We start from the raw sequence: 22,697 nt of genomic DNA on the forward strand, positions 1-22,697 counted from the left end.
CTAGTACATTACTAGATTAGAAAGGAGAGCTAAAATCCTGATTTTTTCCTTTCTAGCGTGCAGGACAATCTGCAGCAAGCGCTTTCTGTAGCTCATTCCAAAGTGTTTACTCTCTCGGTTTTAGTTCAAGGTTTCAACATGAGCTCTTCTGGCTACCACTGACCTTGATGCCCGAGTGAACGTGAGCTGGTGCAGCTGGGTTACTGCGCAGAGGGGCTTGATGCTGTTGTTCATCCTCTCTTTTTATCTAATCCACTTGCATGCTGTACTCTTGTGTTCTGCTGTTGCTGCTTGGGGGTGATCTGGAGCTGATGGTGTCCTTTCCTCCTTCCCTCCTGTACGTAGCAATTTGAGGGGAGGAATCGGTTGCCACTCCGCACTTCCTATGGCATCTGAAATAGCAAGCTTGTAAAGTGAGACTGAGTTTTGCGGAGCTGTGTTTAAGCCTAAAACTAGGATGGGAAACTAAACTAAACGGGAAGCACTGAGGAGGTTTCCCCGCGAAAGGCGGCGAGTCGCGCGCGACGCCGTGTCCTCGCGGCGTCCTGGGGTCGCTTTCCAAACCGCCTGCTTGCTCCTCTGTCCTCAGGGCGCTCTGGTGCTGGGGCGAAGAGCGAAAGCGGAGCAGGATGGTGCAGCGCCCCGGGTGAAGGGGGGCTCCCTGCGCCCTCGGACACCGCAGCCCCTGGACATCGCCGCGCTGCCTGGGCAAGCCCGGCTCTTCCTCAACCTGCTGGCGGGTGAGTTGAGCCCCCTCGCTTGTTTTTAATAAGGCTTTAAGTCGTGAACCACAAAGCCTTGCTTTCTGTAATCAGTTTTAATCTCGATTTAGCGCTCTCGTTTCCTTAGGCTGGTTTCTACTCGTTGCCAGTAGCTAAAGTAGCGCGTTTTGTAGTTGGTTTCCATAACTGTGTGTAATCATAGTGTTAACGTCTTTATTATAAGTAAGCAGAACATTGACTTTAATGTTTCACACAATAATGCAGTTTATTAACATAATAATAAAATGTAAATAGCTTTAATTGATCTGGATTAGTACCTGGTTTTGCCTCAAAAAGAAATACTTTACATTTAATGAGAGGTGTGTGTTGTGTCTTTGTTTTTTTTGTAGGTTTCTTTGGTGGTTTTAAGGTTGCTTGGGCTGGGCTGGTTCTAAGCTTACATAATTTCCTTTAACACCTGTACAATTTGCATGACACCCTGACATCTGCTTTTTACTGGCTAGGGAGATAACCACTACATTGGTTCAGACTGCTGAGCCTGGGGTCCCACACCACCTGGTGGTCCAACGGCTTGGAGAGGAAGCCCAGCAGATCATGATGCTAAAAAACCCTGCTAGCAATCTGTGATTTTGAGTTTCATGAACTGAAAATCAAGAGTTTTGTTTTGTTCTTTTTGCATTTAATATCCCCTAGGGATTTTTTTTGCTAGCTTAGCCTACAGTTAATTTTTTTAATACTGACCTCTTCACTGAGCTACGAGAAGGGAACATGCTTTGAAGCCACAGAAGAGCCTGAGGGCTTGTTTTGAGGTGCTTTCCCAGCAGCAGCTCTACATTCAGAAACTTCATGTCGGGCTTGCTTGTAGGATAAGCCCGTCGCTTCCCAGCTAGTGTTGCTCTGGGCTTGTCCAAACAGCAGCCAACTATTGCACGGGAGCCAGTCCCTTCAGATAGGAGGGGACCATGACAGGATGCTCATCGTCATTTTTATCTTCAGTGTTAATTTTAGATTCTTGAAAGAACAATGCATGTAGTTTTAAATTAATTGCTCGTTTTCTCATGCTGGAAACGAGAGTGGGGACATGCTGTCTTTCGTAGGGCCTTTCCCCCTTTTATTTGAGACTTTGTATAAAGTTCTGTAGAAATATATCCAGTCTGTGCCTTGGAAAAAAGACCTTATGATGGCATTGGGTTTTTAATCCTTTTGTTATTGCTGGTTTTCTTGATTCAGTGATTAGTAGGGCCTGTCCTGCAATCCCAGGACTAGTGGGCCTGCACTTGATCCAGATTACCCTTACTAAGAAGGAAAAATGACTGAATTAGTCTTGGTTCCAAGGAGGGGAAGATGCTAGATCTGGAGCAAAATGCAGCCACCCCCCGCCTCAACATCCCACCAGCTTTGTAGGTATTAAAATGGCATCTGCAATTCCTGCTTATTTCAGGGTCAGTACTTAGTGCATCTTTGGGTGAGATTCCACTTGACGTAGGCACATTCCAGAAAAATCCTGTTCATGCACAGATGGGCTAAGCAGCCGGTTCTCTGTTCAGTCTATTGTTTGCTGAGATAACCACGGCTGTATGGGAGCAATCTCATAGCTGTGGCTGCTCTGCAAAGTCTGAGGGACACTGGCTGTTCTGAGGTGAAATGAGAACCTTTAAATGTTCTTACAGCCTTCTAGGTAGATGGCCTGAGCACCATCTCTCAATATAGGATAAAGAAAAAATCAAGCTGTGATTTGTTGTATGTGGTAATACTTGACGGGTGGCAGTGTGCTAGATTTAAGGTCAAAGGTGTTCCTTTGCATCCAGAGATCTTGGAAGAACTGAGAAGTGATAGCTGGTGTTGATGGGAACTGGGTGGATGTGTTGGGGGCTTCTACCTGCCCAACGAACTTCCTGATCCTCCCTCTGCATCGAGAGGCTTGAGAGGCAGAGCTGGTTTCCTAGGTGGTATATGCACCAAAACTGGCTCTGTTTGCTAAATAGACTTTAATTTGGTAAAAGAAGTAACACTGACTCTTGGATCTTCTTTTTCAGACCTGCTTCTGGATGACCAATGTGCATTTTAGCTGATGATGTCGGCTGCTAAGTCTCCAACTTCCCGTTCATTCCAGCTGGTAGCAACGCATATAATGCAAAGCCCACAATTCCGGATCCTACAAATATTACTGTTAAAACTTTCTAGATGATTGTAGTTGCTTTGGTTGTGTTCTATGCTAGCAGAAGCCTTCTCCAAGGTTTACTGCTGACTCTAGAGCACCACGTTCCCCGCTTACTGGGCGCCTTGGGGGCTGGAGCTATGGGGAACTCGTGCGTTTGCCGAGATGACAGCGGAGCCGAAGAGGGCGCGGAATCCCGGACTCGGCAAGCGGAGCACAGCCGAGCGCACGTTCCTGAAGCAAGGAGCCACCCCAGGGACCCTGTCCGGCCGCCCAGGAGGGGCCGAGGGCCTCACGAACCGAGGAGGAAAAAACAGAACGTGGACGGGCTGGTGCTTGACACCCTGGCTGTAATTCGGACTTTGGTGGATAAGTAAGTACCTCCCGGAGGAGCGGCTCAGCTGAGTGCAAGTGCCGTGTGCTTGTCTGCTCTCTCACTGTGACTGCTGCCTCTCACTGCTCTGCGCCTCCCTCAAGCAGCAGTGGCTGCTCCTGAGGCTCAGGAGAGAAGACCCTTTCCCGGGGAACACAAGTAGCTCCTGAGTAACAAAAGCACCTCTGGAGCACCCCAGGGCAGGCTCTGCCAGGGGCTGAGCAGCACTTCCCGTACGAGCCTGCACCCAAACGACTGTGCTCTGTGTTTAGTACCTGGCCTAGATGCACAGTGTAGGAAGCAGCAAACACGGCAGAGCTTGGAGCTTCTGTGCTAAAAATGAGCCCTCTGTGAGAGCTCTGCTTCCAGGCTGCAGTAGTTCTCGGGAAATGGCTCAGCAAAACGGAGAGCTTTGATCTTAGTTTGTGTAACCAGGCGGAGGCTTTATCTCCAGTTATAAGCCTGACAACTTAGTGGAGGCTGCATGTTGGGGCCGCTCAGCTTGCGATCCCAGCACGGCATTCCTTGCATGCTCAAAGCATCCATGGAAGGGGTGGGGGATATTTGTGGATGATCTTTTTCTTATTATTTTTATTTTTGCATTACTTTCTACAGAGCTTTGAAAGGAGCTCAAAAGGGATGGGAAAAGTTAGCCCATCACCTTTGGGATTCAGTGTAGGTTAGGAATTAAACAGACCAAAACAGGAGGAAAAAGCACTGCTGGTGCTTCCTGGCTGGGGATTGAGTTGGAGCTGGGTGAGGAGGCTCTGGATAAGCGAGCTCCATTCCTGCACCCTCACGGTGGGTCCGCAGTGTGCCTGCAGAAGGAGGTTGCCTTCCTTTGGTCAGTGCTTTAACTGGAAATACTGGGTCAGTTTTGTCTGAAAATGTAAATCCAGGATGGTATTTGGGTTTGGGCTTTGTTTTTAGTCAGGGTTTCATATTTCTCAGTGAAAATAATCTCAGATCTTCTTTGGAGAATCTCTCCATTATCTCGCATGCCTTCCCCTCTGCCCTCAGTTCATCTGCTTAAGCCATTTCACAGCATTTCTGTGTAGAGCTGACCCTGTTCCTGTGGGTCTTACAATCAGTTTTGTAATCTGGTAAGCGTTTTCTTGTGCTACCAAGTGATAATAAGCAAAATTATTCCACTGGTTCTGGAGCCCTATTTGTCACCCATTCCTGAGAATGCTGCCTTTTTTTTTTTTTCCCAATTAAAGACACTTAATTACTGCCTTAGAGCTGCAGAATCACATGGGCAGAATCATGAAGGTACCTCCTGATAGACCTAGTTAGGGTGGATTGCTCACAGCCCTGTCCAGTTACGTGTTGGAGCATCTTCCAAGGATGGAGATTCCCAATCTCTCTAGGTTCCTATTGCAGTGTTTGACCATCCTCAGGGTTTAAAAATAAGCTACTTTTATGTAACTTATTTACTTGTGTGTGTGTGTATATGCATAATATATATATACGCATACACACACATGCATGGAGCTGGAATTTTGGATGTCCCCACTGTTGCCTCTCGTGCAGTCCCTGTGCACTTCTGAGAAGCATCTGTCTCTGGCTGAGTTGCAAGCAAATAGATTAAGTCCAAGACCTATAGCCACAAATAACAGCAGATCTGCTGTGAAAATTATCTCAGGACATCTGGGGAAAAAGGGTCGCTTTCTGCTAGACCTCAGTCTCCTTTGAGATTAGTAAGGGTGCGTGCTTCAAAAAACATCTGAGGATTGGAAGTCTTGGTTTTCAGTGAGAGATGGCAGGAATAGAGTTCTGCCATTATCATCTGCTCATGAGCTGCTTTTTATCTTTTCAAAATACCAGAACTGAGCAACACAATGGGGCGAGTCTCTTTCCCTCTTTTTCTTTTCTTTTCTCTTTTTTTTCTCTTTTCTCTTTTCTTTTTTCTGTTTTCCTTCCCTTTTCTGTTGAGAAATAGACCAGAATAAAGTTGAAATGCAAATGAAATCATGCAAGTAGGAGCCAGCTGGAAATACGGACCTCAGTTTGGTAGCAAATCCCCGAGGAGCAAAAGACCAGTGCAAGGACAGAGTGCAAGAAAAAAAATTCCGAGGAAAAAAAATAGAATTAATTTTATCATGTGTTTTTGCCTCTTCACCCCTCTCGCTCCTCGTCCCATCAAAAATGAGTAAGACTCTGATATTTGGATATTAAGTGGTAGATCAGTGGTACAGAACTCTCCTCTGCTCAGTTCTAGCACTGTGAGCATTTGCTGCTCGGGAGGGAATCAGGAAATCTTGTGGGTCAAAGCTTCCTCTTTTCTTTATTTTAGCCTGTATTGATGATTTTGGGACTTGTTAATTCTTGTTGCTTTGAGGCTTTCCCTCCTTTTGGTTGTGGTAACTCTCCTCGCATCACTGTTGGACTTTTGCCTGCTCCTGAGCTTAGTTGCCACAGGAAATGCAAAGAGATTCTCAGGGGGGCAAAAAATATTTCAGATATTACGATGGTGTGACAATGTGGAACCATTTGATTGGAAGTGTCCTTTTTTGTATGTGAGAAAAGCGTGTATTTTTATCACAAATTTTCAATCAAAACTGAGTTTATAATTAGGTCCTCCAGAGTAAGTGGCTTTTTTAGCTGCAGACTTTTTTGAGATTTCCAGATTTTTTGAGATATTTTGAGATTTCCAGTTTGATTTCATGGGGTGTCGTGGAAATTGGTTGTGGAAGGAAGGTACAAATGTCAGCATAGACTAAATAAAGCATTTAAGGCATGCTGAATTTGAAGGGGTATTTGTGTACTGAAGATGCTTACTGAACACGACTTTGAGACCCTGCTTGGAAACTTTCTGAAGCAGCTCCTGTCCTGCAAGTTGGGGCTAGGTGGCTTGCCCTTCAGCTACATTTTACATACAAATATATAGATTTTTTTGCAGAGGATTTCTGGCGGCCAGAGGAGAAGAAAGATGTTTAAGGTGTTCCAAAGAGCTCTGCCTTGTGTGCTGCTCTCTCTTGGTTCACTTCATTGCTTCTGAAATACAGTGTCTATTGCAGATATTTAGATGTTGACTCTGAGCCAGAAAATGGCTTATATCCTATCTGCGTTTCAGGTCTAGAAAGGGTGTATGGGTAGACTGCAGCCTAAGTAACGCTTTTGTGTTAAGTACATACTGGATTCCTGTTTGTCTATGCATTGTCATTTTATTCAGTGTATTCTGTTGATAGTTGTACATCCCTTTTGACCTGTGCAATATCTCTTTTCAGTGACCAGGAGCCTCCTTATTCCATGATCACGTTGCATGAAATGGCAGAAACAGGTATCAATGCACTGCTGGGCAGTTCAGTTGTGATTGCAAAGTAAAAAATAAAACCAAAACTTAAACACTCTTTTTTGACAAGGAATATGTGGCAGCAGTCCATTAGGCCTCCCTGTAGCTGTAGACTTGGGGCGTGAAACACCGTTCTGCGCTGCACACGCTTCGCATTGCTCATCGCCCTTGGGCGTTTTTCTTGAACTCCCCCATTTTCTGCAGGAGCTCCCCAGAAGATGCCGGTCGATGGCCACAGGCACCTTGCAGCGGTGCTGAAACCCAAGCCACAAAGAAAGTCAGTTTGCAGTAGGGCAGAACTGACCCATATGCGTAGGCCTGGCTTAACCCCCTGTGCTTTGAGTAGTGATGGCACCTTGTACACACCTGCTGTCTTGGTTTTACTGTTCTTAACCTATATGAACAGGGGGAGGTCTAATATTGCTGGCCCTGTCCTTAAATTCTCCTTCAAGCTGTGCTCATTTTTGGACAAGGACGTATCGCTGTTACGGCAGGAGAAAATCTCCCTGCTCAAGACCATCAAATTTCTAGTTGAGGTGACTTTTCATCTTTTAGTAGAGTTTGTCCCCAGAATGGATATTTCCATATGAGAGTAAGTTAATCAACCTGATTTGATATTACAGCTAGTCAAAAAAATGTTTTTTTTTTCAGGGCCATGTGCTCAGGAAACTTGCATGTCAAGTCACCTGTCCCTGTTGAAGGGAGCACTGAGTCTTCCCAGCCTCTCTCACTCCCCTTTTTGCAGACATACTCTCACCTTGGGTTTCTTTTTTCAGTTTGAAAACAGTGACTTGTGGAGCACCCAAATCTGTCTGCATAATTAGTAGATTATGGTTAACATCCTATATAAATCTTTGATTAACTGCAAGGGAACGCCTTGTATAGCTGGAAAATGATGAGGACTAGTGCTTATGGAAACAAGTTTTGAGTAGACCAGGATACTCGGGCCTGGGCAAGACTATTCTCAAAAAAAAAAAAAAAAAAAGGTTATCCAAGTTGGTGTATGCTTAATTTTCTTTGTCCTTGAGATTAAGCTTCCAAACTACTACCAGCTAAAACATTGATGTAAAACAAACTAGTATTTTTTTCTTCCCTGGTGTCTGTAAACTAGATGGGTTACTGCGATGACTGAAAGTTTAAACTTATATTTACCAGTGTATTTTAAACCCTTCAGACTTGTGGTGCTATTTTGAGTGCTATTTCTGTTTTGTGGTTGACAGATGAAGGCTGGTTGGAGGTTGTCCAGTCTTTAATTAGAGTTATTCCATTAGAAGATCCCTTGGGACCAGCTGTTATAACGTTATTACTTGATGAATGCCCGCTGCCAACAAAAGTAAGTCTGTGTAATTTGTATTTCTCTGCAGATGACTAAAGGTCATGGGTGGTTGTCAGTCCCATGGAAGCTTCTTGTTGGTTCTCAGCAGGCATGGAAACAAGATTGGGGTCAGATGGTCAGAAAATGGGTGTAACTTGTAAGGTGGAGTCATGTATAGTGCCTTGGTACCCAATTGCTAGTTAATTATAGAAGCACTGTAGAAAAAAAGTGGAAAAGTGTTCTGTCTTTGAGAGGAACTTTGGCCTCTTCACTGCTCTTCTCCCTTGCTGTCTGGTATATGTGATACACGGCAAGTGTGTGCTGCGGAAAGCAGCCAAGTCTGGAAGTTTTCTAAGTGTGTAACTTCTGAAAGTTGGGAGGGAAACTGCAACCCTTTCCCTGCCTGAGACACACAACCCAAGTGCTTGCACCAAGGGTAACAAATGGCATTTCTGTATAGACAGCTTATAATCTGGCAAATTGAAGCACTTTTTTTTCTGATGATTTGTGTGTCAGCACGTACGTTTTAATGTGCGTTTTCATTGTTCTTGAATCCTTGGACACAAGGGTTGGAGAGAAGAAAAACAGCATCCCAAGTTGTCTATCTTCATGCTTTTCACTGTCTTGTTTCACCAGATGTTAAGGGTGGCGTTTCTGCCATCGTTTATGAACCTGTTACGCTGCCAGTCTTCATTTTGCAGTGTCATGGATGCAAGAAAATAAATGGGTAGTTCTTTTGCCACATAAATGCTGAGCAGCTAGAGAATTGGCAAACCCCTATAACTAAATATAACTAAAGCTTTTTTTTTCTCCTTTTCTCTCAGCCTTTAATTAAAGTTCACTGGGACTTTTGACCAAGTTAAATGTTGTTTGGCTGCTATGTAGACTGTGCAAACATCCTAAAAGCAAACACCACTAGAAATAGGAACAATTTTGCCCGTTTTAGAGAAGCCAGGAATTGGAGAGCACTGTTAATGCCTCACGGCAAGAGCGATGCTGCAACTTTTGTTCAGCTTTACAGTGTACTTGGTAATCAAAAGTTTTCCTCTTTAAAGCTGCATCATTCCTGTTTAGGTGCCTTAATTTTAAGGATCAAGTTTCAGAATGGTTAACAAGATAGGACCAGGATGCCTGTTTAGGAAGGCTGCACATAGGCTTGTTTTCCCTCCCTACTTCTATAGGGTAGGGTGAGGAGTTGCAGCCTCGGGATGTGCAGGTCACGCCTTTGCTGCTGCTGGGTCTTTGCTTGTTCAGGATAAACTGAAATTTTCCAGCCTCGGGTTTTAAGCCAGTGCCAAAGCTGTGCTACAGGTGGCAAACAGGAGCAGGCCGTGCTCCATTTTCTGTTGTGGTGGGCCCTAGTCCATGAAGTGCAAATGGCTGTGCAGCGAACTCTGCTTAGTCTCCAAAGTCTTTATTTAACTCAAAATACTTAGTCTTTGTGACAGCCCTGTTACTGGCTAAGGGCAGTAGTGGGGCCCGTTGTGGCTCTCAGTTCCATTAGGCCTTTCCATCCCTCGTCTCCGTCTCAGTCGGCCTTCCTTCCCTCTTGGTCCTTTCACCTTTGTGTCAGGCCTGTCCATCCGTTCTGCCCTTGTGGCTTTTCTTTGGGGAGCACAACTGTTTCTCTCTCTTCTTTCTGGATAAACCCCTGGCTTCTTCCCCCCCACCCCCATGTCTGCCTTCCCCCAGAGGAGGCAACTTGCTCTGGCTCTAGATTAACCGTGATAAAACTATCCAAAACTTGGTGCTTGTGTGTTAGATCCATCCTAAATTTATAATATGGATTTTTTTTTTTCCTGTTTTCCTCTAATCCTGACTTTCCAAGTCTGAATTCTTTTTGGAGAGGGAGTGAGTTTTCTCAGGCTTGAGCCAGTGTCAGAAACAAGGTGGCAGTAGTGCCATTGGTGCTGGTCTGCTGTTTAAGTTCTGCTTTGTGGAAATAGTTCATTTGTGGATGGCCAGAAGTGTAATGAGATGCTTGGTCATAAATTATGGCACAGTGGCTGCTTTAAAGTTACAGCCCCTGGGTACATTGAACATCTTCCCATATTGCCCTCTTTACCTTGGAAGATAACCATCCTGTGATGCCTGCAATATATATGAGGCTGCTTTTTAGTCACAGGGTATAAAAAAGCATGTCTTGTAGTATATTGAATTAGGAGGGAAAAACTGCATCCTTTAGTGATGTTAGAGATTTTTAATGATTCTTTATTTTTTAGGATGCATTGCAAAAACTAACTGAAATACTAAATTTAAGTGGAGCTGCTGCTTGCCAGGATGCTCGTCACCCTGCCAAACATCGGAACACAACTGCAGTGCTGGGCTGTTTGGCAGAGAAGTTGGCAGGTGAGTGGAGGGAACCTCCGGAAATCTCACACTTGGCTCCCTGAATTACCTCTTGCTTAAGCACCTGCTCTGTAGACTTAGTTCAGACAAGCCGTCTTAGGACGGAGTAATGTATTGCGTGGAGGAGAGATGCTCAATTAAAAGGTAAAGGATTCACTCATCAGGGATCCGCTTTGGTCTGAATTGGCTGATTTACAATTCCAGATGCTTAAGGTCAAATTGTTTTGATGTGTGCTTGTCAAACGGAAATGTAACCATTTGTGACATAGTGTTTATGCCTACAGTATATGGCCGAACACTTAATATGGCCTTAATCAGTCTTTTCTACATAGCTTCATACTCCATATCCAGGAGACTTTTTTTGTATATAGGTCTTTTTGTTTCCTGTTATTTCTAGTACCCCGCTGAAAGCTTAAGATTAAGCTTCGTTCTTGCTGATGCTCTTGATTGCATCTAGTTTTTTGCTCCCTTTCCTGAAAGCGGTTGGAAAGAGGAAATGAGGCCAAAGTGAATGTCTGCTATTGCTCCATGCTTGTTAAAAGCATAATTTCAATTTCTCTCACAAAAAAAAAAAAAAGGGAAGGAAGCAATTTTGTACTGTAATGCTTCTGCCTTCTTGTAGCAGGTCTAAAATGACTTCTTGTCTGCTTTGCTCTTAGTGCCGCAGGAGCAGATCTTCTTGTACAAGCTCAGGCAAGCAGATCTGTTAATGTTGTCTTGGGACTTGCCAGAATTTGTTCAGTGTTTCTAGATATCAGGGTCTGATTCCCTTGTGCATCTCTGTAGATGAAGCAGGCAGTATTTGGGGGCGTTTTTCTAATTGGCTGCGTGCTGTAGTGCAAGATTTGCTGTAAATGGTGCAAATACTTGCTTCAAAACGTGTGAAATGCAGCTAGAAGTGTTTATGCATTTATGAATGAACTGAATATATTTGTAATTTGTCAGTAACCGGGTAATTATTTGTGTAGCAAATACCTACTGGAGCAACAACTGCTGCTCTTTTACCGTTTGGTGCTGTTGCAAAGTCAGTGTGCTTAGCTGTTCTTTAATCTATTGCCTTCTGAATAAATTTTCTGTGCAAGGCTGAGAATATGATCATTCCTATGTCTAGATTTTAATTTTTAATTTTTTTTTTTTTTTTCAGGCCCTGCAAGCATAGGCTTACTCAGCCCAGGCATATTGGAATACTTACTTCATAGCTTGGTAAGTGCCTTAGTTCTTTTTGTACTTATTCATGCTTGATAAATACTCCCATTTTCTTGGAAAAATAGTTGAAATTCCATAGAAAGGAAGAGTACTTGTGTCATAGTGCAGGTGTGCTAGCTTTGATGTCCGTCTTTGAGTAAAGGATCTTTCAGTTTCTTCCAGTTAGAGACCATTTTTACTGTAAGAGAAGCAAGTAACGAACTGGTTTGGGGCTACTGTGAAAAGTTAGAATCGTATTTAGTAAATACTGATAATATAGTAGAAAATTGACATTTAAAAAATACTCCCTAAAAATATATTTGTGATATTGCTGTCTTTAAAAGAACTGCTACTTCTTGCATATCCTAACACAGCAGACTCTCTTGCCATTTATAATGGTAATTTCAAACTCTATTTAAACAGTAGGAAAGCTGATCAAATTGTATCTCAGCTTAGTTAGAAGGATAATTCCCCCTGACACTGAGTGCACTTGAGAGAAATGGTAAAAAGGCTTTAGCTGAACATACTCAGGGACCACTTTGTTGGTTCTGCACTAGGTCAGAGCAAACACTTTGTTTCCTAGAAAGGATCTGAAAATTTGTTGGACAGAACTAACCTCCCTACCAGTTTTTGTATGACACTTCTTTGCAAGTGCTGTTTACTGTTAGGACGGACTGAAATCTGGATGAGGGCTGGTCTAGGACATTTTAAAATAAATTTTTTAAAAAGCACCTGGAATATATTAACCTTTGTCACTAATTCTCTATTATCTGAAAGTTGACAGTTCTTAATCTGCTTTTTGGTCTTGGTGGGAAAAAGAAACAGGCTTGTCAGTGCTCTCAAGTCAGCGCTCAGGGCTATTGACTTGATAGATTCTGATTTCACGTGTTAGGTCAGGAGCATCTCAGATGAAATAAATGCAGTTGTGAAGCTCTGAGATGGGGGTGAGATGAGAAGATGGCCCTTTTGAGGAGCTGGTCTAATGTGTCTGGTTGGTTGACTGTAAGTTTTCAGAGGAGGGATGGACTAAGCCCCACCCTGGTTTTGTTGAGTCGCTATGGACTTGGTCCATTAGTTATTCTTAAATTAATGTAGATCTCTCTCCTTAAAGAGTTTTCATCCTCTTATCCCTTTCCCTTCCCTTTCCTCATGCCCTTCCACAGCCTGTATTGCCAGGCTACATCAGTGCCTCATTCTTGGGTGGACAGCTCTGAGAAGCTACATTGCTATAGAACGAAAAGCTATTTTGTTATCTTGGCTGAGCAAATCGGGTTTATTTAGCCTGGAGAAAGAGAGTGGTTGGGGGAAGATCTTATTGCGATCTACAGCTGCCTCGGGGGAGGGCATGGAAAAGGCAGGTGCATGCTCAAAGGATAAGTGGTAAAAAGCACAAGCTGTAAATGGAAAATTCAGTAGATAAAAGGAGAAAAATCATCAGGAAGGGAGGTCAAGCATTAAACCATGGTTCCTGGGAGGCTGTGGGGTATCCACCTTTGGAGATGCTCAGATGGACAAGGCCCTGAGCAGCCTGGTTTAGAGAACTAGCTCTTAGCAGGATGGACTAGAGGACCTTTGGAGATCCCTGTCAACCTAACACATTCTGTGACTAACAGCCTTCCCTACGTGTCTGTGCCATGTATTCATTAAATGTTCTTGCTGCCCATGTCTAGAATTTCCAGTCCCACCCGACAGTGATGCTTTTTGCACTAATAGCCCTGGAGAAGTTTGCACAAACAAGTAAGTAACAGCGATAACTGTTGAGAGTCGCAGTGTGGCTGCTGCTGCGTGGCTGCCTTTGCTTCAGCTCCTCACGTTTGGTATGAGAGCGGGAAAGACTGCATTAGTGGGAACGCAGATGTAAGAAGAAACAATGGTTGGGGATTTATAGACAGAAGAAATACTGTTCCAGTGACACCTTCCCCCTCCCAACAGCAAAATGAACCAAACAAGCAACTTGTTCTTTCTGCTGAAACTTCACTCCTCCACAGCTAGGAATTGCCACATAAAGGTTTATGACATGAGACCTTTGTCACTGGAAAATCTTTATTAAAGAGCTGGGGAACAGCCAAGATTAGGCGTTTATAGGCATGAAGAAATCGTGGTTGCTTTAGTGACATCCCTACCCTCGCACCCCCAAACCCATGAGAGATTTGCTGCAACTCACTGCAGCCTCCTCAGCCTGGAGTTGCTGCCTAGAGACTTATGATATGAGACCTTTGTCACTGAAAAGAGCTGGAGAGCAGATATGACTTGCATGTTTTGGATGTGGCTGCATACAATGAGGTGGAATATCTGAGTTTTAAGTGATTTCATATGCTTGTGGGAAGAACTTCAGCCTGTTTGTAAAGTTAAGGTTTAAAAATTTCTTTCTATTGCATTTATACAATGTTGTTATTCTTAACTAAAGTAGTCTTTGGTTTATAGCAGTTACTCTTTTTGCTCTTAAATTACAGGTGAAAATAAAATGACGGTTTCTGAATCGTGCATTAGTGACCAGCTGATCTTGCTAGAGAAATGGACCGATAATCCGGATTATTTAAAACGCCAGGTTGGATTCTGTGCCCAGTGGAGTTTAGACAATCTGTGTAGGTATAGCAAAGAGATGGATTCATTTAATATTAAGCAGCTCCCCAAAGAGATAGAACATGGCTGGTGTTCTCATTGGCCTAAGCATTTGTTTGCAAATAACTAAACCCAGTTTGCGTTTGTAATTGCTCTCAAAAAGAAAAACCCCCTAAATCCACATGTAACTGCCTGCCTCGTGTTTGGGGAAGGAAGAGGTTTGCACGCTCCACTTCTGCTGCACCAAAAAGTCTTTGTGTTGTCTCCATCTGCTGACACGATAATGCCTGTGCCAGTGGTGCCCTGACAAGGAATTATTAAACACTTCATCAAGTGTTTAATAAAAGATATATTCTAGGCTGCGAGTGAAGAGTAGGATTGATTGGCACCTTACTATATTTGTCTTTTATGATGATTAACAATCCCCCAAGTCATCTGGGTCAGAACTTGGATGCCTCATTTGCTTCTGTGTTTCAGGAAAGCAGTAATTAATCTTTAGAAGTGCTGATTAGAAGTATGGGCTGTGCCCTGATGCTCTGAAGCTTTTTAACATGCAGTGTTGTTGTAAGCAGTGCTGATTTTGTGCAGTCGAAATGTTGATGTGTCATTCAGCTATGCTAAAAATTACCTGTATCCTGGAAGGACTGATTGCCATCAAATGAAATGCTTAATTAAAACTAAGTTTTGCTGCAGCAGTAACTCGAAGCCGCTTTATTCTGCAGTTCTGAAAGAAGGCAGACAGCTTACGTACGAGAAGGTTGACTTGACCAACATTAGGGCTATGCTGAACAGTAATGATGTCAGTGAATACCTTAAGATCTCACCACATGGATTAGAGGTAGGATGACGTTTCATTGTAATGACTTTTTTTAAGATGGGATTTAATGTGTTCCTGTATTTCCTTGGAATTAGTCAGAACTTTTTCCAGTTTTGCATGGAAAGTTGGCTTTGTCTCAAGGTAGTAGCACCCCTGTACTAATGTCAATTCTAAAATTGTTCACAGTGAAGAAGCATCTGTGTCTTGGCCCTCATAATTTCCAAAAAAATAGGAAGATACTTGAGTTACCTGCCGTTTTGCTTCTTTTGACTAGGAATGTTCGCAAAATATACTTGCTATTGCCCTTTCTCCCCTTGAAATCCTCCAGCAGTAGATATCTATTTTTTACCCCCCTCTCCCACTTCAAGGTTACTATTTTTTTCTTAAATCTCAGTCCCACTAGATGCATTTTGATTATGACACCGAGATCCTTTCCCTCTTTTATATCTGCCAGGAGTCCGCTAATGACTGATGACTTGGGTCTGTCATCTTGGTTGGCATAGTCTTTCAATCTCTAACTTGGTTCCATCAGGAACCAAGTTTAAATCTCTAACTCGGCTTCATTCTTTTGTATGGCTTCACCCTGAACATCTTCAGCCTTGCCTGCTCAATGAATGCCAGGTTGTTTGGATGTGACTATTGGGACTATTCTTAATCTTAAGAATAATTTACCTCTAAAATTGTGCTGGTCTATTCTAATAGGCGAGAAAGTTGCTCTGGGGGGGAAGGGGCTCGTTTGAATGCTGGTTTGCAGCAGTGTCCCTGTTTGCTTTGGCTGCGCAGGCCCGCTGCGACGCGTCGTCCTTCGAGAGCGTCCGCTGCACGTTCTGCGTCGATGCCGGCGTCTGGTACTACGAGGTCACGGTCGTCACGTCGGGGGTGATGCAGATCGGATGGGCCACCAAGGACAGCAAGTTTCTCAACCATGTGAGTACCAACGTAACTGCGCTGTTCCTGCAGCTGCTTTCATGGTTCTGGGGCAAAAACTGAGCCCCACTTTTTTTCCTGTACTCTGGAGAGGTCATTTTTTGGGCTGAATTTAGTGGTACTGGGAAAGAACTGGGTTGTCATTGCTATAGACAGGCATCGTTTGCAACACTATTGCCTAGTCGCTAGCAGTGACAGCTTTTGTTATGTAGATGCCACTGTCTGTTTAGGAAGCTACAGGGAAATACGTGACATTTCCCAGGGCCTACTCTTTTTGGAACCTCCTTAGGCTTGTAGGTAAGGGCAGTGGTTAATGTCTGCGGTGTTTTTAGTGAGCACTTGTGTCCTTTGTAAAACCTGGCAGGTTGTCAGGCAGTCACCCTGGTCTCTAGTCTTATAATAGAGACTACCTCTGTCTTCCTTTGCAGCTTGCTTTGCTCCCACTCTCGTGCAGTTTGTACCTTGTTTTTGATCCCAACTATTCTTCAAATGACATACCTATTAGCAATAGAGCATGAAGTGCCATGTAGACACAGGCTATAGCTACAATCAAAAAAACCCCCAAACCCTCAAGTATCATCTGAGATGTCATTATGACTCTTGCATCCAGACCCTGGGTTGAAGACAAGCCAGTGACTGGCATAAAAGTAAGTGTAGATGGTGGGAGGGATTCCAGAGAAACGTGCTAGGGAGAGGAGGAAACATCAGTGGCAGAAAATGTGAGCAGAAACATCAGGAAATGTGAGCAGAACGGGGGGAGACGAGCGAGATTCTCACCATCTAACTTAAGCATCCTGTGAGTCCTTAAATCTTCCTTCTTGCTCAGTTTCTTCCATCCACTCACGTAAATCGCATCCTCCTCTGCTGGTGTGTAACACATGCAGCTCCCTAGATCGTTCCTGAAGTCTAATCTCACATCTCTAGCATGAAATTACAACTTCAACAAGGAACCAGAATGCCTAGGGATGTGCCCCGAACACAGGCATTGCTCATGCTGGCTGTGAAAAGACTGCTTGCGGTAAGTGGCAGTTGTGTCTGCCCTTAGCACCCTAAGAGGCTTAGAAGATTTTTGCCACGTACTGGCAAGGTGCGTGCATTTGTGCTTCCCATATGTGGTAGGAAAATAGGAGCTGTCACAGGTGAGCTGTGCGGTTCCATGTTCCAGCAGTGTGTCTCCAGCTGGGAAGGTGCTGCTGGTATCTGTGTTCCTGAGGTTCCCAGCAGAAATAGCAGGGGGGGCTTTGCCACTCGATAGGACACTCAGCAGGGCAACTTTCTGTCTACAGCGTGTGTAACAAAAAGACAAATAGTCCCAGGTGTACAGCTGTACACATTAGCTGGACTCGCTTTTAATTTAGGACATCCAACACTGGCATGATCTGACCCGGACTAGTGTTTGCACTGCAGACCAACCACATCGAGCACAAGGCAGCAGCTTTCTTAATGCTTTGGGATTTCTTATTTGGGCTCCTCTGCGTGATGGGTGGCTCTTCCACTCCGAAACTTTGACTTTTTTGTGGTTTTGTTTGTTTTATGGGATGGAGCTTTGGACTGCTGCTTGGAACCCCCTCACAAATGGTGGGACTCGTACGTACAACTTTAGTGGGGAGCCTGTGGGGCTCCTCTCTGCTTGGGCACCGTGTGTTCTGGTGGCACTTAGATACCTTGGAGGGAAAAGATATTACAAGTTTGCTGCTGGGCCTTCAAGATAAGAGAGTAGTTACACCTCCTGTGTTGTCTTTTTATGCTTCAAAACGTGAACGCTGCTATTTAGGTAGGAGAGTTGATTAAGTATAGGATCAAATTTAGTAGATGGAAGTGATTGGAGCTTGCAGGAAAAAAAAAAAATCACTTTGGAGATGATGTTTCCTCTTCCCCTCCTCACCCCCACCAAATGTCCCTTTTCATTTGAAAATGAAATGAAGACGAGTTTGCAAAAGAACCTTAAAGGGCAGAGGAAAATGCTTCCTGCTCCTGGATGGGTGATTTAGTTGAATTAAAAATAGCCTCAAGCCCTTCTGTGTGAGGAACGGCCGCAGGCTGAAATGCTCTGCTCCTCTTTCCTCAAGGAAGGCTACGGCATCGGGGATGACGAATACTCCTGTGCCTACGACGGCTGCCGGCAGCTCATCTGGTATAATGCCAGGAGTAAACCCCATTCCCATCCCTGTTGGAAAGAAGGTAATCTGCTCCATTTCTAGTGCTTATCCCAGCTTGGTTTCTGCCCTGGGTTTTCCCTCTTGCTGGCATCCAGAATACTTAATTTGGTGGTAGGTCTGCACCTACAGACAGCTGCAAAACTGTGTTGAGATGTTCCTTACTGGGTCTACCTTAAGCTGAAACAGCTATTTTAGGAGAGGACAAAAGAATTCTCTCGTTTACAGATCATAGCTAAAGACAGTGGCACTGTCTTACTTGCTTTAAATTCTGAGATATCTACTTGAACAACAGGAAATGTACTTGATCTCAGGTTTGAAATCCTGGTGGGAGTGTATGGGTACGCAGTGCTTGTGTGAACTGTACCACCTTCCCTTCTAATAAAAAAAAAATCGCTCTAAATGAAGCTAAAATTATTATTATTTTTTTTTTTTTTTTTTTAGAGGGGTGGAAACAGTATGTTCAAGGATATTAGAAACTTCTTCAACTTTAGAAAATGCATGTTCTGAAGATACCTGCAATGGGTGTGAAATAGGGAGGGAGGCAAAGGGAGAAAGCTGCCTCGGGCTTTGGATAACACTGCACTACCTTCACGTGTATGTGGTGTTAATGCTCTGGCAACCTAAGATATATTGATTATATTTCCTGTCTTATTTTTCTCTTAATGACTCCCCGTCCCACTGCTCTTTTATGCTTTTTTAGTGAGACAAGTCATAGTGAGATGCAGAACCTTCTAAATAGCTGGAAGTCCTGCTTTCTTTAACACTGCTGAAATCTTTAAATTTCCTTTTGTTTTGCACCTAAGGAGACACGATAGGATTTCTCCTAGACTTGCAAGAAAAGCAAATGATCTTCTATTTAAATGGAAACCAGCTTCCTGCTGAGAAACAAGTATTTTCATCTGCTGTGTAAGTATGTGCTCATTTGTAACCTGTCTGGCTAATAGCTCTAACTGTATGAAAACCTTTATTTGAAACATAAACTGATACTTGCTTGCCATCAATACTGTCACTAAACAGCCTTCCTATTGAAAGCTTGGTAGAAATTGGCAATCAGGATGTCATTTTGTGTGTAGATTTCAGGGCCCTGGAGCTTCCAGGGGGCAATTCAAAAGGTGCTGTCTAGCATCAGACCGGGACTCCACCAAAACAGGCTGAGGTTGTAGCAGAGATGAACAAGGTGCCAGTAGTGCTTGAGGATAATCAGCATTACGGCGCTGATGCCTTTGCTCGTGCCTTTGGGAATGTACGTTTACGTGTTGCTCTAGGAGTACTTAACCCGGCGTATTCTGCAGCTCGGCTCCTCTCTAAGCAACGCTGAAGGAAGTGTCCGTCTGGCTGTGAAGGAGACAGCTGCAGCGAGCTAATCCTGCAGGAAGGCAGAGGGGCAGATGGCCCCAGTGCTCATAGAGCTCGCGGGCCTCGAGTCGTCTCGCACAGGTTGTGCACAACACACACGTGGGCTGCAGCTTCGCTGCCCGCTCCCCACGCTTGTGCCCGGTCAGAGGAAAGAGCGGGAGCAGCGGCCCTGGCAGCTGACAGCGCTCCTCGAAACTCCATTAAACAGCAGACATTTAGAAAAGAAAAATGTTGTTTTGGTTAAATTCCCGTGCTGAAGGAGGGATCTGAGCTGATCACTGTAAAGAGGATCAGGTGATGGGCTCTTGAGATGTATGTATTTGCCCTTAGGGTTCGTGTGACTAACCCTGCTTGCAGAGTGTGCAAACTTCCAATGACTGGCTCGGGAGTAAATTTGGGTAACTTCTGAGAGTGAGCTCACAAGTTAAGCCCTGAACAGAGAATGCACGTACAGCTGAAACAAGAGGTGTTGGTGCTTTCCTCCCATTTATCTGAAAGAAGCTTGTCCCTCTGTTTCAGGGCAAATTTTGATCTGCTAGTAGAAGTGTTGTGTCTGAAAAAGCTCTCTTACTGCTTTAAGTTGCCCTAAAATGCCTGTGGTGTTTTTCCCTTCATCCTGCAGGTCTGGCTTCTTTGCTGCAGCTAGTTTCATGTCCTATCAACAATGTGAGTTCAACTTTGGGGCAAAACCTTTCAAGTACCCACCACCAATCAAATTTAGCACCTTTAATGATTACGCCTTTCTGACGGCAGAAGAGAAAATCATTTTGCCAAGGTAATCCTCCTGTTTGCTTTGAGTGTGTTGGCTTGTTAGAGGAGCAATACGTGGTGTTTACTGCTTGTGTAGCCTAAGGTTATACTAGGCAAAGTTACTGTTGATGGCATCACGCCTCAGGGTTCAGAAGAGGATTGGACCATAGACCCTGGTACAGTATAACTGGGTAGGATGAGATATATGACTGAACTCCATTGAACTCAATTATTGTCTGCAATATTGAAGTAAATTAATTTTGGCTAGTGTTGTGACAGTAAAAATGCTTGTAATGAAAATGCCTTGGAAGAATATTAAGTTAGTCAAGGAAGAGTTGTTTTAATTAAACAGCATCTCTGCTTTAAAGTTGACTTAATTTGTCATGCAGTTTTGAGGCTGGCAAAGCAGAGGCGTGGAGCGATTGTAAAACGTAACTTTTCGGCAGCCACCCTTGGATCTGCTGAATGGCACGTTGGCAGAGCTTGAGGCTCGTGATGCTGAACTTACCCCACATGCAAAATCAAATCCAACACACCGGACCATTTTGCAGTTCTTTATAAGCACTTGATTTACACCTGCATGTAACTGAAGGTGCTATGAGTGAGGGCTTTTCTTTGCACGGCAGACCTCACTTAATCCCTTAAGATGATCAGCTAGTTATCATCCTTGGTCAACCCTTTGCTCGGATAGCGTTCTTCTGTCTTAGTTCCAGGCTGCTGAGGGGTTTTTAGCCATGTGCTAAAAAGAGCTGGTGATCAGACGTGATTGGTATTGACCTCCCTCTGGCCCTAAACGTGCTGCATTTAGGCAGTAGCTGTGAGAGCTCCTCTCTGTGGCAAAAGCTGCAGAGAATCCTGAAGACCTTGGCTTCCTGCTGGTGTCTTACTAGAGAAATGTTGTCCTCCTGGGTTGGAGTCTGTTTAATATGTGTGATAACATTGAAAGAGTCCATTCCAAGCACAGTACTGTTCCTCCATGTGAATGCCAAGATCATCCCTGCCCATTCAATCCAAACTGAAACTAGAAACTAAATTAATAGTTGCCTTTACCTTAAAGGTGACAGGGAAGAAAATGCCCTAAGAGGATCCTGAGTATCTATTGCAACAGGTACAATAGGCTTCTGCAGAGTGGTGCTGAATATACCTCGGTGTCAAGATGTTGCCTGGCCTAGACAATTCAACCTAATGCTAAACATTTTAGCATGTTTGCTTTATATTTGAAACATGATATTGCAACTACTTTGGGATTCCTACCCATTTCTGCTAGTATCACTTTGTGGTCGGAAATATCACATGGTCTATTTCCTCCTTGAACTCATTTCACTAAAAACTATATGCTTCATGATGCAAGCTATTATTGACCAGGAAATCAAAGATGGTTCTGAACATCTTTGCATGTTTTAAGCTTTTTTTATTATTATTTTTGCAGCGTATTTTTAATTGATGTTTGTCAATGCTCCTGCCAAGTGGCAGACGTGAGTGCTGCGCTGGCCTAATGCAGTGCTCTTCAGTAGGTGCAAATCTCTGGTTTTGAGGAGGATGTAAAAGTAGGGCTGGTCTCCTTGTTTCTTTTCAGGCACCGACGCCTGGCTTTGCTCAAGCAAGTGAGTATCCGAGAGAACTGCTGCACCCTTTGCTGTGATGAGATAGCAGACACAGAACTCAGGCCGTGTGGACACAGGTAAGTTTAAAATAAATTTTAAAAATAATAATAAAAAGGAGGCAGAATATGCTTGCTTGACATTGAGTTTAAGCAAGTCCACGTATAGCCCTTGCTTATTTTGAGTGACTGAAGCCTATGCAAAATGCTCCATCTTAAGGATGTGCAAATACAGGCTAGATGTGGTAGTTCCATGATTTTTCCCCCCTACATCACCCTGAGCAAAATTCATCTCTAGGCATGTTTCAGTGTTTGGGGCAAGGGAGACATGGAGAGAAAAGAGTATTGTGGCAAAGTGTGCCTGCTCTCCCTGGGCTTCTGGGACTGATTCCTTGGTCCCCAGGGTGTTGCTGATGAATGCTGGCTTGGTAAGTGTGCTGTTAAATCCAGAACACGCGAGAACAGCAAAAAAAAAAAAATATTCAATGAATAGGTTATCTCAAGATTTCCCTGAGAAGCAGGAAGGGAGCACCAACAGAAGTGATATTATGGTACCTCTATCTGCACTGAAGCAGCCTGCTAGGAAATTAAGTCCAGTTCATTAGTGTTTAACAGCACTAATGGAAGCAGGCTGAATAAATTGCGTAGTACCTACATTTAAAAAAAAAATTTTTTTTAGTTTAAGCTCAGGGTTTAACTGCCTTCTTTTCTTTTTTTTTCCTCTTCTCATTCAGTGACCTGTGCATGGGGTGTGCCTTGCAACTGGAGACCTGCCCGTTGTGCCGCCAGGAAATACAGACCAGAGTCAGACAGATCTCTCACATTTCATGACACACGTGGAGAAGCACCACAGACTTATTTTAACAAACTCCATCTAATACCGAAGGGGGAAAAAAAATCTCTTAAGCAATCTTTACGCACATAGAGCCATAGCCACGGCCAGATTCCATCCTAAAGTATAGTCTGTTCATCTTAAAAATGAAGTCTTAATAGGCTGTTTCAAGTTGCCAGCAAAAGGAGCTGGTTTCGGTGTAAGGAAAGCTGGTAGCTCAGCGTGTTATGGCTATTGGTTATCTCCAAGCAAGACCACGGGAGAGTGTCTATCTTTTCTTCCCTCTTCTCGCCTGTC

General features: G+C 43.9%; 1 protein-coding gene across 1 annotated transcript; it reads left to right on the forward strand.

The window, feature by feature from the left end:
• Window positions 1-592: 592 nt before the first annotated feature.
• Window positions 593-22,632, forward strand: RSPRY1 (ring finger and SPRY domain containing 1). The gene is made up of 15 exons (XM_026034368.1): window positions 593-740; window positions 2,759-3,253; window positions 6,484-6,536; window positions 7,769-7,881; window positions 10,086-10,212; window positions 11,357-11,415; window positions 13,068-13,134; window positions 13,851-13,982; window positions 14,682-14,797; window positions 15,560-15,703; window positions 17,773-17,884; window positions 18,666-18,768; window positions 19,841-19,993; window positions 21,545-21,649; window positions 22,303-22,632. Exons 2-15 carry the CDS (start codon window positions 2,907-2,909, stop codon window positions 22,397-22,399), a joined length of 1,728 nt encoding a protein of 575 aa, XP_025890153.1. The 5' UTR covers window positions 593-740; window positions 2,759-2,906; the 3' UTR covers window positions 22,400-22,632.
• The last annotated feature ends 65 nt before the right edge of the window (window positions 22,633-22,697 follow it).

Source organism: Nothoprocta perdicaria, unplaced genomic scaffold, assembly GCF_003342845.1.
Source record: "Nothoprocta perdicaria isolate Ctin4 unplaced genomic scaffold, notPer1 scaffold_143, whole genome shotgun sequence".
Lineage (NCBI taxonomy): Eukaryota > Metazoa > Chordata > Aves > Tinamiformes > Tinamidae > Nothoprocta > Nothoprocta perdicaria.

Coding starts and splice junctions, on each gene's coding strand:
- RSPRY1 (XM_026034368.1), top strand. CDS start 2,907: ATGATTGTAGTTGCTTTGGTTGTGTTCTATGCTAGCAGAAGCCTTCTC. Junction 11,416..13,067: donor AATACTTACTTCATAGCTTG/GTAAGTGCCTTA, acceptor GCCCATGTCTAG/AATTTCCAGTCCCACCCGAC. Junction 15,704..17,772: donor ACAGCAAGTTTCTCAACCAT/GTGAGTACCAAC, acceptor TCTTTCCTCAAG/GAAGGCTACGGCATCGGGGA.